The following is a 15,911-nucleotide window of genomic DNA, read 5'->3' on the forward strand; positions in this document are numbered from 1 at the left end:
CCCCAGTTCAGCAACACTAGGAGTCCTTCATTTTGCAGAGACACGGAGAAACGGAGGATGCTCCGAAGGGCCAAAGGAAAGGTGGTGCAGAAAGGAACAGACGTGTACGTGATGATTCCACCCAAACCTTTCCAACGCGGACCCCCTCTTAATAGTACGGCTTTCCTACGACTCAAACCCACCGAAAAGAAACATAGAGAAACGTCGTCTTCAATAGGCTTTGAGGGGCATCAAATCGTCTTGTGCCTCGACATAATATATCTAAAATATTCAATGCACACGATTAGTCCGCAAAAGCATTGCCAGCAATCACCAAAACTATGAGGGATAAATATGCCCTTACAGTTGTCTATGTATCCACACATGTATTTGAATTTCCAGTCAATACAATTTATAGCATGGATAATAAACGATTATCATGAACAAGGAAATGTAATAATAACCACTTTTTTATTGCCTCTAGGGCATATTTTGAACACTCTTTCGTTAGTTGCTCCCGGTGCTCGGGCAGCGCAACGATGAGAGGGGGATTTCCTATTTAGCGCTTCAACCGCCGTTCATAGGCCGTTTGGCAAACTGGCGCACACCCCTCCCCCCGGTCAGCCCGATTCGACTTCCACTTTTTTTGGTTTAATATATAAAAAATGTTGCGCGGGAGTGATTCAGATTCGCGACCTCCACCATAATTGCAACTCGCACTAACCAACTAGACAGACCACACATTGTGATAATGTATTTTCCTTTTATATTTTCTCCAGCCAATTTTTTTCTTTTTGTTCACTATGGATTTTTTTCGGGACCGGATTTTGTTTTGTTTTTTCTCTTTTTTGTTTATTTTCTTTCATCCTTTTTCCTTTTTGTTTCTATTTTTCTATCTCTTTTTTTCTGGACCGGTTTTATTTTTTATTTCTATTTCTTTTATTTTATTTTATTTTCCTTCTCTTGTCTTTTTTCAAAATGCACGATTTTTTCAATATCGATGACCTTTTTCCAAAATTGATGAGATTTTTAAATATTTGACAATTGTTTTCCAAAATAGATGGACTTTTTTCAAATTCAATGAACTTTATTAAATTTTGTGTATTTTTAAAAAAAATGATGAACTAAAACCGAGTACACGAGGTGCGCTTTCAGTGCAACTAGGCATGAGGAGGAGGTTAGCCTTGATGGCGAGTGGTGCCTCAGAAGGACACATTTCGATATTTGGGGTCAATGCTGCAGAATGATAGGGATGTCGATGAAGATATGAACCATTGAATCAAAGCTGGATGGATGAAGTGGCATCAAGCTTCCGGCATTCTCTATGACAAGAGAATGTCCCAAAAGCTAGAAGGCAAGTTCAATAGGACAGTGGTTCGACATGCAACGTTGGATGGCGCTGAGTGTTGGTCGACTCAAAGGCAACATCTTCAACAGTTAGGTGTGACAGAGATGCACATGTTGAGGTGGATGTGTGGCCACAAAATGAAGGACTGAGTCCGGGATGATGATATATAAGGTAGAGTTGGATAGCACCGATTGAAGAGACTTGTCCAACATCGTGCTTCCATGTGACAGATCTTATGAGTGAATCTAGCCTACCCCAACTCGTTACGGACTAAAGGCTTGTCTGCCAAAATTTGGGTTGGAAATGGATCAAAGTAGACAGCAAAACAGACATCAGTCTATTTATGTCACCGTGCTAGGCCATGATTTTTGTCCGAGCAGATAAAAACAGACACATGCAGAAGAAATGTGCCGACCCATTGGAGGCACAACAAAGCATGCGTCCCCTTCAAGTTTTATTTACAAGCGACAAGCTTGCTTATACTAGTACGTTGAAAAAAAGACAATGTTACTGCACAAAGACTATTTGTGAGTTATATCTCTCAGTTGACCAATTTGTCATAGAAAGGTTACAGCATCGGCTGGAGACGTAGAACATATACTTCCTCCGTCCGAAAAAGCTTGTCTCAAACTTGTTCCTCAAATGGGTGTATGTAGCACCAAGTTTCTTGTCCCAAACTTGTTCCTCAAATGGGTGTATGTAGCACCAAGTTAATGCTAGATACGTCCATTTGAGGAACAAGCTTTTTCGGACAGAGGAAGTATATAGATACCAACCAAGGCTTCAGGACAGGAAGCACATAACACAAGGGCAACCGAGGGAGGAGTAATATCCATTGCTAATGCGATAATTTCAGCATGTCTTAGCCCACATAGGGCACAATAACGAAACACTGATCCCACATTCTACGGCCACTGCAATACCAAGTTCCCACACAAAATAAGCCCTAAACATCAATTGCAAAAGGAGCGCATCCATACATTAATGCCACGTCAGATTCAAGCAATTTTCTGGGCAATGTCCTTGATAACCTTGTCCATGTCGAGCTCCCTCATCTTTTTGAAGGGCCGGGGCATGTTCTGCATGTCAATTTTCAGCATTAAAAATATTTGGAGTGTCATCAAGCTGTGCAACAAGTTATTGGCTAGTATGAAACCAAAAACTGGAACAAACCAAGAATTTGGATTATACTCCCTCCGTCCCAAAATAAGTGTCTCAAGCTTAGTACTGTACAACTTATTTTGGGACGGAGGGAGTAGTTAGCAAGCTTTCACATGAAAATAAGGTTCTTTGTTATCTGATCAGTGTAGTATGGTTCAGAAATTAACCCAGAGACAGTTAAGATTACCTGCAGTGAAATGAACACATCACCACCTTCCTCCCGTATCTCAAGGCATCCACGGCGTGGCTGAAAAAAGACAGAAAGATATGTCACTTCAGGTGTAGATATACACGAAAAAATGCCAATTAAAAGATCAATATACAGGAAAAATATGCCGATTATGTAGATGAAACACAGTGAAGATACCTTCTCAGGGTTGATTGTCACAGAAACCCCAGGGACAGCACTTTCAAGATCCTCCTTCACCTTTAAAGCTCTTCTCTTGAACTGTTGGCACTGGGTGCTGGAGAGTTCAACAAACAAGCAATCGGTAAGAGGAAAGAACAACCATAACTGCAGAGCTTATTGAGTTTACATTATTGAGCATACAGACAGCTGGAGAAGTCTTGCAGATTATTTAAATGGCCAAGGATATTGAAGTACATGCTTTGAGTCTTAAGGTATATTCAGATCAAATGTAATCATGTCAGAAATATTTTGAGTGTAGAGGTAGAAAACAATGGTTTTTTAGTGGACGATACAGTACAGTGTTTGCATCCAGCCAACTACAATTCACTACTCCAGTTTCCTACATAAGTAACCATAAGAAGAAGAGAAATATCTCCAGGAAACAATAAAGAACAGGTCGTTTTGGGTGTAGTTGCCATATATCAAATTACAGTAATGGAAAAAAAACGTGCAGTTAAAGAGAGCACGAATGGGGTATTCTACCACCCTTGTTACTCAAAATCATTTAATCTTTCTATTGAAATTGGTGTGAAAGAAACAAGACTGTTGCCAGAAAGCCACCAAAGGAGAGGACTTTTTAGAACCAGAAAAAGAGGATGGCATAACCTTCTTTCGGTACCAACTATTCAACAAGTTAACAAGTGTTGCAAAGATAATGATTCTCCAAGCCAGCTTAATGGACGTATTTAATCTAACATGATGTTTGGATAGTGGTTAAGATGGAACTGGCAGAATGAAACTTACATTTTCAGCTGATGTTTCATATTATTAACCACATTTTATAACAGTAACCTAATATATTCCGACTTGTGAATCATATTCTATTTATTTACGAATTGGAAAGCATGCAATATCTATTTGATCATGATCATGCATGATGCATCCCATTTAAATCACGCATTTTGATTTTTGCCATGGTTAACTACAGAGTGAATATGTGATGAAATTCAATAAGAGTAGAAGTAGTTCCCGTGTGGAACCGTCTGCAAGTAGCAGCATATATAATAAAAAAGAAGTGAAGATAGCAGATCTGCTGAGTATCGGCCCGTTCATCTTACCTCTAAAATCAGTTTCGACCTTTTTCCCCATCTAAACTACGAAATAATAATCTTAAACAACACCTTTTTCATCCATTAATTGTACCCAAAGTCCCGTTAAATCCGACCTAAATCAGTTAAAATCGTCCATAATAATCACAAAAAGCAAAACCTAGCTGTCACGTGCACCGGCGCAAGCACTTACCAGGCCTCGACGATGACGCGCTTCCCGCTTTCAGCGCCAGCACCGCCATCATCTACCGCGGCCGCCACCACCTCCTTCTTGGCATTTTTCTTCACCTTCTGCTTGGCCGCTGCAGGAGGCGACAGTACCGTCTCCACCGCAGACACCTCCTTCTTGGCCTTCTTCCTGCCCTTCCCCCCGGCCGCCGCCGGCGCCGCCTCTGCTTCCTCCTTTTTAGCCGGAGCGTCGGCGCCCCGCTTCCCGGCGGCCATGCTCCGGGTCATCCTAGGCGGCATTGCGGGGGCCGCCGCCGTCGCAACCGGGGACTTGCGCTTGGGAGGCATCGCTAGGTTAGTGGATTGGGGTGGGTGTTCGGCTCTTCGGTTTTCGCGGAGGAAAGAGATTGTATCTTATAGAAGAAGATGGTGGAGGATGTGAAAAGGGCGCGCGTGGGAGAGAGTTTCCCGCCAATTGGGCAGTAGGGGCGGGAGATGAAGGAACATGGGCCGTTTCCACTCCACAACCCACGCCACGTTCATGTTTCGGCAATGTCCACGAGTATATCTTTCTTTTTTTCGAACTCAGAGACCTGCTTCCATTTGTAGACCACCTAGCGACGACTACAAGCATTGAAGCGAGCCAGAGGCGCGCTGTCGTTATTACCCCTCCCTCGCCGGAGCTTGACACAACTTGTTGTAGTAGACAGTCGGGAAGTCGTCATGCTAATGCCCCATATGACCAACACACCAGAAGAGCAGCCGCCGCCATTGAAGAGAAGCTTAGATTGGAAGGATCCAACCTCCACACGCCCTCCGACAATACTAGACGCACCATCGGGACGGGGCTAGGCGGGGAGAACCTTATTCCATCTTCAACAAGCCGCCGCCGTCTCGTCTTCCTAAACAGGACACAAACCCTAACAAAACTTGAAGAACCACCTAAAACAGAGCCCTTCCACCGGTTTATTTTCACATCACCGCCCACCACTTTTCCCATGATGGTTTTCATATCTATTGGTTTATTTTTCTCTTCACTTTTTCCTTGCAAACCAGCCCTTTCTTAACGTGCAAAAGATCATGGATCTAACTTTTCTAACTTACCCAAATCAACCGATCTCTCCCATCAATGCAATTTACTTTAGGAAACAAATAACATATTTTAAGAAAACAAAAGGGATTTTAAGAAAAATAACATGTAAATCATTATGTACCTACTTAATTTGTTATGGAATAGTATCAAAATTATAGAGCACAATGAACATTCCATTTTTCTATGGAAACAAATTCCGAAATCTCTACTATTAAAGGGGAGTTGGAGATGGTACATCTAGCTCTCTCGCCACCGATTGAACGCCCCTCCTCTCCCCCATTGATTTTTCTCTCTTCCCTCATCGATTTATTTTCACCTATCACAAAATTTTGTTACGAAACCGAGGAGCAGCCCACCCACCCCTCTCTCCGCCTCAAGCAACGCACGCACTACCCCGAGTCCCGACCCCGCCGCGCCCTAGGGTTAGCCCGTCGCCCACCCTCACCTCGCTACCTCCTACAATGGCTATGAGGGGCGGCCATGTGAGAGATTGCTCACGCAACATCGTGGTGTCTCCCCGTGTCTTCCTCTGGACCGCACCATACGGATTATCCCGTGAGACCACACCGCACCGCCGACTCCCCACACCGACGGCTTGCCCGCTCTAGACCGCCTCTCATCGGCGCCCCCGCCGACCTGCATTTTTAGGGAAAAGGTCGCAGCCTGACTTTAAATTAATAAACACACTAGGCAACCTAGTAGCACAGACAGATAGGTAGCACATCAGACACAACAGCAACAAAGAAGTTTTAATCGGCCACAACCGGCAACATGGCACGCGGGCCAGCACACAACAACCCCAAAAGAGGCGCAACTAGAAGTCGACGAGGAGCACCAACTACTGCAACCTGTCTCGATCTCCACCCAAGATGGTTATCGCCAAAGCACGCACACGGGAGATGAGGAGCTCCACAGCCGCCTAGTCGCCCTCTGATAACCCACAGGTATAGGGGATTGTTTGTATCCTTTTTGGATAAACAAGAGTGTCGAACCCAACGAGGAGCTAAAGGTAGAACAAATATTCCCTCAAGTTCTATCGATCACCGATACAACTCTAGCACACTTAAACATTTGCTTTACCTAGAACAAGAATAGAACTAGAATTACTTTGCGAGAATAAAACTACGAATAAATTGCAAGATAATAGAGTTAATTGTTTAGTATAAAGGTTTTGTCACACAAGAAAGTTATTTGTCCCTAGGCGATCGGTAACTAGACTGGTAATCATTATTGCAATTTTATATAAGGGACAGGCATGAGCTAACATACTTTTCGTACTTGGATCATATGCACTTATGATTGGAACTCCAGCAAGCATATGCAACTACCAAAGATCATTAAGGTAAAACCCAACCATATCATTAAGTATCAAGTCCTCTTTACTCCCATACGCAACAACCCTTACTCGGGTATAAGTTTCTATCACTCTTGCCACCCACTATAAGAGAATCATGAATGTATTGCAACACCCTACAGCGGGGATCCCTCACGTTTACGCGACACGGAGGGCACCATACGACAACACCAAAATAAAATATACAACTCAAACCAATCATGATCATCAATCAACCCATAGGACAAAATAGATCTACTCAAACATCATAGGATAACCACATATCATTGGATAATAATATATAATGTTGAGCACCATGTTTAAGTAGAGAATTACAACGGGGGTAGAGAGGTTACACCGCCGCATAGAGGGGGGAGTTGGTGTTGACGGTAGCAAGGTTGTTGGTGTAGATCACCGTCACGATCCTAGCCCCGGCGGCAGTCCGGCGCCACCGGGAGAGAGGGGAGAGAGCCCCCTCCTTCTTCTTCTTCCTTGGCCTTCCCCTAGATGGGAGGAAGGTTTCCCCTCTGGTCCATGGCCTCCATGGTGGCGGAGGGGCGGGAGCCCCTCTGAGATTGGATCTATCTCTCTGTTCTTTTCTGTTTCGCGTTCCTGTTTTCTGGCCATTCACCGTTTCTTAAATATCCGGAGAACCGTAACTTCGATTGCGCTGAAATTTTAACACGATTTTTTTCAGATATAAGCTTCCTTGCGGCTGAAGAAGAACCCCAACCGACTTACGGTGTGCCTACTAGGCACCACCGCGCTCCAGGGGGGCCTAGGCATGCCCTGGTGGGTAGTGGAGGCTGTGGGCCTCTGTTTGCGTTGATTACACCTCCCAAAAATCACATATATTCCGAAATAAATCTCCGTAAATTTTTATAGCGTTTGGACTTCGTTTGATATGGATATTCTGCGAAACAAAAAACATGCAAAACTGACACTGGGTACTGGATCAATATGTTAGTCCCAAAAAAATATAAAATGTTGCCAAAAGTATGTTAAAGTTGTAGAATATTGGCATGAAACAATAAAAAATTATAGATATGGCGGAGACGTATCAGCATCCCCAAGCTTAATTCCTGCTCGTCCTCGAGTAGGTAACTGATAAAAAAGATAATTTTTGATGTGGAATGCTACCTAGCATAATCTTGATCATATGTCTAATCATGGCATGAATATTAAGACACGAGTGATTCAAAGCAGTAGTCTATAATTTGACATAAAGACATCAATACTCAGGCATCCCAACAAACAATCATGTCTTTCAAAATAACAATGCTAAAGAACGCTATCCCTACAAAATCATATAGTCCTGTCATGCTCCATCTTCTTAACACAAAGTATTTATCATGCACAACCCCGATGACAAGCCGAGCAATTCTTTCATACTTTTGATGTTCTCAAACCTTTTCAACTTTCACGCAATACATGAGCGTGAGCCATGGACATAGCACTATGGGTGGAATAGACAAAGAAAGCTTATCCCTACAAAATTATATAGTCTGGCTATGCTCCATCTTCATCACACAAAACATTTAAATCATGCACAACCCCGATGACAAGCCAAGCAATTCTTTCATACTTTTGATGTTCTCAAACCTTTTCAACTTTCACGTAATACATGAGCGTGAGCCATGGACATAACACTATGGGTGGAATAGACTGTTGGGGAACGTAGTAATTTCAAAAAAATCCTACGCACACGCAAGATCATGGTGATGCATAGCAACGAGAGGGGAGAGTGTTGTCCACGTACCCTCGTAGATCGAAAGCGGAAGTGTTAGCACAACGCGGTTGATGTAGTCGTACGTCTTCACGATCCGACCGATCCAAGTACTGAACGCACGGCACCTCCGAGTTCAGCACACGTTCAACTCGATGACGTTCCGCGAGCTCCGATCCAGCAAAGCTTCGCCGGAGAGTTTCGTCAGCACGACGGCGTGATGACGGTGATGATCATGCTACCGACGCAGGGCTTCGCCTAAGCACCGCTATGATATGATCGAGATGGATTATGGTGGAGGGGGGCACCGCACACGGCTGGGAGAGATCAACAGATCAATTTGTTTGTTCTAGGGTGCCCCCTGCCCCCGTATATAAAGGAGCAAGGGGGGAGGCCGGCCGGCCCCTGTAGGGCGCGCCAGGAGGAGGAGTCCTCCTCCTAGTAGGAGTAGGACTCCCCTTTCCTACTCCTACTAGGAGGAGGAAAGGAAGGAGGAGAGGGAGAAGGAAGGAGAGGGAGGAAAAGGAGGAAAGGGGGACCGGCCCCCTAGTCCAATTCGGTTTGGGCTAGGGGGGGGGGGGGGCGCCCTGCCTCCCCTCTTCCACCACTTGGCCCATGAGGCCCATTACTTCTTCCTCGTATTCCCGTAACTCCCCGGTACCCCGTAAAATACCCGAATCACTCGGAACCTTTCCGATGTCCGAATATAGTCGTCCAATATATCGATCTTTACGTCTAGACCATTTCGAGACTCCTCGTCATGTCCCCGATCTCATCTGGGACTCCGAACTGCCTTCGGTATGTCAAATCACATAAACTCATAATACCGATCGTCACAGAACTTTAAGCGTGCGGACCCTACGGGTTCGAGAACTATGTAGACATGACCGAGACACGTCTCCGGTCAATAACCAATAGCGGAACCTGGATGCTCATATTGGCTCCTACATATTCTACGAAGATCTTTATCAGTCAAACCGCATAACAACATACGTTGTTCCCTTTGTCATCGATATGTTACTTGCCCGAGATTCCATCGTCGGTATCTCAATACCTAGTTCAATCTCGTTACCGGCAAGTCTCTTTACTCGTTCCGTAATGCATCATCCCGCAACTAATTCATTAGTCACATTGCTTGCAAGACTTATAGTGATGTGCATTACCGAGAGGGCCCAGAGACACCTCTCCGACAATCGGAGTGACAAATCCTAATCTCGATCTATGCCAACTCAACAAACACCATCGGAGACACCTGTAGAGCACCTTTATAATCACCTAGTTACGTTGTGACGTTTGGTAGCACACAAAGTGTTCCTCCGGTATTCGGGAGTTGCATAATCTCATAGTCATAGGAACATGTATAAGTCATGAAGAAAGCAATAGAAACATACTAAATGATCAAGTGCTAAGCTAACAGAATGGGTCAAGTCAATCAAATCATTCTCCTAATGATGTGATCCTGTTAATCAAATGACAACTCATGTCTATGGCTAGGAAACTCAACCATCTTTGATCAACGAGCTAGTCAAGTAGAGGCATACTAGTGACAGTATGTTTGTCTATATATTCACACATGTATCAAGTTTTCGGTTAATACATTTCTAGCATGAATAATAAACATTTATCATGAAATAAGGAAATAAATAATAACTTTATTATTGCGTCTAGGGCATATTTCCTTCATAGACGGTGGTTGTGGAGAAGACAAAAAGAAGGAGATAGTCCCACATCAACTAGGCGTATCAAAAGGCTATGGAGATGGCCATCAATAGATATCAATATGAGTGAGTAGGGATTGCCATGCAACGGATGCACTAGAGCTATAAGTTTATGAAAGCTCAAAAAGAAACTAAGTGGGTGTGCATCCAACTTGCTTGCTCATGAAGACCTAGGGCAATTTGAGGAAGCCCATCATTGGAATATACAAGCCAAGTTCTATAATGAAAAATTCCCACTAGTATATGGAAGTGACAATATAGGAGACTCTCTTATCATGAAGATCATGGTGCTAGTTTGAAGCACAAGTGTGGTAAAAGGATAGTAACATTGCCCCTTCTCTCTTTTCTCTCATTTATTTATTTGGGCCTTCTCTCATTTTTTTGGCCTCTTTTTTTTCGTCCGGAGTCTCATCCCAACTTGTGGGGGAATCATAGTCTCCATCATCCTTTCCTCACATGGGACAATGCTCTAATAATGAAGATCATCACACTTTTATTTACTTACAACTCGATACTTAGGACAAAATATGACTCTATGTGGATGCCTCCTGCGGTGTACCGGGATGTGCAATGAATCAAGAGTGACATGTATGAAAGAATTATGAACGGTGGCTTTGCCACAAATACGATGTCAACTACATGATCATGCATAGCAATATGACAATGATGAAGCATGTCATAATAAACAGAATGGTGGAAAGTTTCATGGCAATGTATCTCGGAATGGCTATGGAAATGCCATAATAGGTAGGTATGGTGGCTGTTTTGAGGAAGGTATATGGCGGGTGTATGGTACTGGTGAAATTTGCGCGACACAACAGAGGCTAGCAATGGTGGAAGGGTGAGAGTGCGTATAATCCATGGACTCAACATTAGTCATAAAGAACTCATATACTTTTTGCAAAAATCTATTAGTTATCGAAACGAAGTACTACGTGCATGCTCCTAGGGGGATAGATTGGTAGGAAAAGACCATCGCTTGTCCCCGACCGCCACTCATAAGGAAGCCAATCAATAAATAAATCATGCTCCGACTTCATCACATAATGGTTCACCATATGTGCATGCTACGGGAATCATAAACTTTAACACAAGTAGTTCTCAAATTCACAACTACTTACTAGCATGAATCTAATATCACCATCTTCATATCTCAAAACAATCATAAGGAATCAAACTTCTCATGGTATTCAATGCGCTTTATATGGAAGTTTTTATTATGTCGCTCTTGGATGCCTATCATATTAGGACTAAATTTATAACCAAAGCAAATTACCATGCTGTTTAGAGACTCTCAAAATAATATAAGTAAAGCATGAGAGTTCATCAATTTCTATAAAATAAAACCACCACCGTGCTCTAAAAGATATAAGTGAAGCACTAGAGCGATATTTCCTAGCTCAAAAGATATAAGTGAAGCACAAAGAGTATTCTAATAAATCACGATTCAAGCGTGTCTCTCTCAAAAGGTGTGTACAGCAAGGATGATTGTGATAAACTAAAAAGCAAAGAATCAAATCATACAAGAGGCTCCAAGCAAAACACATATAATGTGGTGAATAAAAATATAGCCTCAAGGCTGATAGACGAAGACGAAATAGGCTCTTGGTATCCTTGAATCCTACCTTGGGGTGCCTTGGGCATCCCCAAGCTTAGGATCTTGCCACTCCTTATTCCATAGTCCATCCAATCCTTACCCAAATCTTGAAAACTTCACAACACAAAACTCAACAGAAAATCTCGTAAGCTCCATTAGTATAAGAAAATAAATCACCACTTTTGGTACTGTTGTGAACTCATTCTTTATTTATATTGGTGTAATATCTACTGTATTCAAACTTTTCTATGGTTCATACCCCCCGATACTAGCCAGAGATTCATCAAAATAAGCAAACAACACATAGAAAACAGAATCTGTCAAAAACAGAACAGTCTGTAGCAATCTGGATATTTCGAATACTTTTGTAACTCCAAAAATTCTGAAAAATTAGGAAGACCTAAGCAATTTTGTATTAATCTTCTGCAAAAAGAATCAATATTTTGTCACGCTTCTATGATTTTTAACAATTCTGGGACTAAGTGAAAAAGTTTCTATTTTTCAGGAAGATCAAATCAACTATCACTGTAAGCTATCCCAAAGGTCTTACTTGGCACGGACACTAATTAAAATACAAAACCACATCTGACCAGAGGCTAGATGAATTATTTAATGCAAAACATAAACTAAAAAGAAAAAGAAAAAATATAATTGGGTTGCCTCCCAACAAGCGCTATTGTTTAACGCCCTTAGCTAGGCATAAAACACGAACAGATCTAGATATTATCGTCTCCCCCTTTTGGGAAGCAAAGAGAAAATTTCTTATCCATGGCATTTATCTTCCTATTTTGTGAAAGCATGGCCATTAATAGTAGAAGAAAGATTAATCACATTACGAAAATTTGCATCTAAACTAGCCTTCATCTTTTTTATTATTTCATTTTGATAGAAACACATAATAGCGGCTGATTCAACACCCTTTTCCTTGGGGTGCCCAAATATGGTTTTCATCTTCTCATAAGTGTCGATGGCATCCCCTCCAAGAAAACCATTTTCAAATATAGAATCCAAAACTTGCTTAAAAGAAGGAGGTAGGCCAATATAAAAGCTTTTTAAATATATCTCAATCTGATATTGGGGCACATAGCTAGCTCGAATCCTCAACAGCCTATCCTAAGCATCTTTCAAAGATTCATCAAGCAAACAACGAAAAATTCCGGGATCATCTTCATCAAAATTGAGATCTTCCTTAACCACCCCGATAAGTCTTTCCATAACATCATTATTTATGAGCTTAGAAAGGACAGAGGGGTCATCCAAAGTACTAAAACCTGGGAGAAAACCCTTAGCCCTACTAGAGTCGGCCATGGAGGTAGAGACGAACGAAAGAGGGGCGAAGAAAAAGACAAATCTTTTTTAAAATCGTTTTAGAAGTGGGGGAGAGGAAAACGAGAGGCGAATTCAAATAATATAATGCGAGAGATGAGAGTTTATGATGGGTATTTGGTATGTCTTGGCTTGGCGTAGATCTCCCCGGTAACGGCGCCAGAAATTCTTCCTGCTACTTCTTGAGCTTGCGTTGGTTTTTCCCTTGAAGAGGAAAGGGTGATGCAGCAAAGTAGAGTAAGTATTTCCCTCAATTTTGAGAACCAAGGTATCAATCCAGTAGGAGACAATGCACAAGTCACTGAATACCTGCACAAACAAACACCAACTTGCACCCAACGCGATAAAGGGGTTGTCAATCCCTTCACAGTTATTTGCAAAGTGAGATCTGATAGAGATGGATAAATGGTAAAGTAATATTTTTGGTATTTTTGGTTTATGGAATGGAAAGTAAAAGATTGCAAAGGAAGTAAATCGGAAATAAAAATTGTAGATCGGAAACTTATATGATGGAAATAGACCCGGGGGGCATAGGTTTCACTAGAGGCTTCTCTCAAGATAGAAAATATTACGGTGGGTGAACAAATTACTGCCGAGCAATTGATAGAAAAGCGCAAAGTTATGACGATATCTAAGGCAATGATCATGAATATAGGCATCATGTCCGTATCAAGTAGACCAACTCCTGCCTGCATCTACTACTATTACTCCACACATTGACCGACTCCTGCCTGCATCTAGAGTATTAAGTTCATAGAACAGAGTAATGCATTAAGTAAAATGACATGATGTAGCGGGATAAACTCAAGCAATATGATGAAAACCCCATCATGTTATCCTCGATGGCAACAATACAATACGTGTCGGTTCCCCTTCTGTCACTGGGATCGAGCACCGCAAGATTGAACCCAAAGCTAAGCACTTCTCCCATTGCAAGAAAAACCAATCTAGCTGGCCAAACCAAATCGATAGTTCGAAGATACCTGCAAAGATATCAAATCATGCATATAAGAATTTAGAGAAGATTCAAATAATATTCATAGATAAGCTGATCATAAATCCACAATTCATCGGATCTCGGCAAACACACCGCAAAAGAGTATTACATTGGATAGATCTCCAAGGACATCGAGGAGAACATGATATTGAGAATCAAAGAGAGAGAAGAAGCCGTCTAGTTACTAGTTATGGACCCGTAGGTCTGAAGTAAACTACTCACGCTTCATCGGAAGGGCAATAGAGTTGATGTAGAAGCCCTCCGTGATCGAATCCCCGTCCGGCAGGACGCCGGAAAAGGTCCCTAGATGGGATCTCACGGGTACAGAAGGTTGCGGCGGTGGAAAAGTGTTTTCGTGGCTCCCCTAATAGGTTTTGGAATATTTGAGAATATATAGGCGGAAGAAATAGGTCGGTGGAGTCACAAGGGGCCCATAAGGGTGGAGGCGCGCCCTCTGTCCTTGTGGGTGCCTCGTGGCTTCCCTGATGTGTACTCCAAGTCCTCTGGATGTATTTTGGTCCAAGAAAAATCATCGCGAAAGTTTCATTCCGTTTGGACTCTATTTGGTATTCCTTTTCTGCAAAACTCTAAAACAAGGAAAAAACAGAAACTGGCACTGGCCTCTAGGTTAATAGATCAATCCCAAAAATAATATAAAATAGCATATTAATGCATATAAAACATCCAAAAAAGATAATATAATAGCATGGAACAATAAAAAAATTTAGATACGTTGGAGACGTATCACCCACCATAGTGGGAGGCTGACTTGTGGGCCTACTAAGTTGACGCGGACGGAGGGCTTTGTCAACTTAGTCAATATGAACGATTCTAGCTCCAGTGACCGTACGATGTCCATCCAACAGCCGTAGTGCTTCTTCAACCTCTGGTCTTCTTGCTCCAGCCGCCCAAACCAGCCCCGGTCGTGCCGCCTGCTCCTGCCTCCCGTGGCCGGCTGTGCTGCCGCGGAGTCCTCACCGCCCCCTACTACTCCCACTGTTGGCTAGGCCATGATGATCCACAAGTATAGGTGATCAATTGTAGCTCTTTTCGATAAGTAAGAGTGTCGAACCCAACGAGGAGCAGAAGGAAATGACAAGTAGTTTTCAGTAAGGTAATGTCTGCAAGTGCTGAAACTGTAAGTAGCGTAGTAGTTTGATAGCAAGATAATTTGTAACGAGCAAGTAACGATAGTAACAATAAGTATGCAGCAAGGTAGCCCAATCCTTTTGAGGCAAAGGACAGACCAAAATGGTCTCTTATGATAAGCAAAGCGTTCTTGAGGCCACACGGGAATTTCATCTAGCCACTTTCATCATGTTGGTTTGATTTGTGTTCGCTACTTTGATAATTTGATATGTGGGTGGACCGGTGCTTAGGTGTTGTTCTTACTTGAACAAACCTCCTACTTATGATTAACCCTCCCGCAAGCATCCGCAACTACGAGAAAAGTATTAAGAATAAATTCTAACCATAGCATTAAACTCTAGGGTCCAATCGGTCCCTTACGGAATAGTGCATAAACTGGGGTTTAAGCTTCTGTCACTCTCGCAACCCACCATCTATTTACTACTCCACAATGCATTCCCTTAGGCCCAAATATGGTGATGTGTCATGTAGTCGACGTTCACATGACACCACTAAGGGAATCACAACATACATACTATCAAAATATCGAACACATATCAAGTTCACATGATTACTTGCAACATGATTTCTCCCGTGACCTCAAGAAAAAAAGTAACTACTCACAAGTAATAAACATGCTCATGATCAGAGGAGTATTAAATGGCATCATGGATCTGAACATATAATCTTCCACCAAATAAACCATATAGTAATCAACTACAAGATGTAATCAACACTACTAGTCACCCCCTAGCACCAATCTATCATTCCGGTAACAAGATTGAATACAAGAGATGAACTAGGGTTTGAGATGAGATGGAGCTGGTGAAGATGTTGATGGAGATTTCCCTCCCCAAGATGGGAGAGTTGTTGGTGATG

General features: G+C 42.5%; 1 protein-coding gene across 1 annotated transcript; it reads right to left on the reverse strand.

The window, feature by feature from the left end:
* Positions 1-2,127: 2,127 nt before the first annotated feature.
* On the reverse strand, positions 2,128-4,516 carry LOC109741161 (uncharacterized). Its single transcript, XM_020300233.4, has 4 exons — positions 4,140-4,516; positions 2,856-2,952; positions 2,676-2,735; positions 2,128-2,406 (listed from the first exon to the last, which is right to left on the reverse strand). The coding sequence occupies exons 1-4, from the start codon at positions 4,460-4,462 to the stop codon at positions 2,326-2,328; spliced, it is 561 nt and encodes a 186-aa protein (XP_020155822.1). The 5' UTR covers positions 4,463-4,516; the 3' UTR covers positions 2,128-2,325.
* Positions 4,517-15,911: the final 11,395 nt, after the last annotated feature.

The sequence above is a fragment of the Aegilops tauschii genome, chromosome 4 (assembly GCF_002575655.3).
Source record: "Aegilops tauschii subsp. strangulata cultivar AL8/78 chromosome 4, Aet v6.0, whole genome shotgun sequence".
NCBI lineage: Eukaryota > Viridiplantae > Streptophyta > Magnoliopsida > Poales > Poaceae > Aegilops > Aegilops tauschii.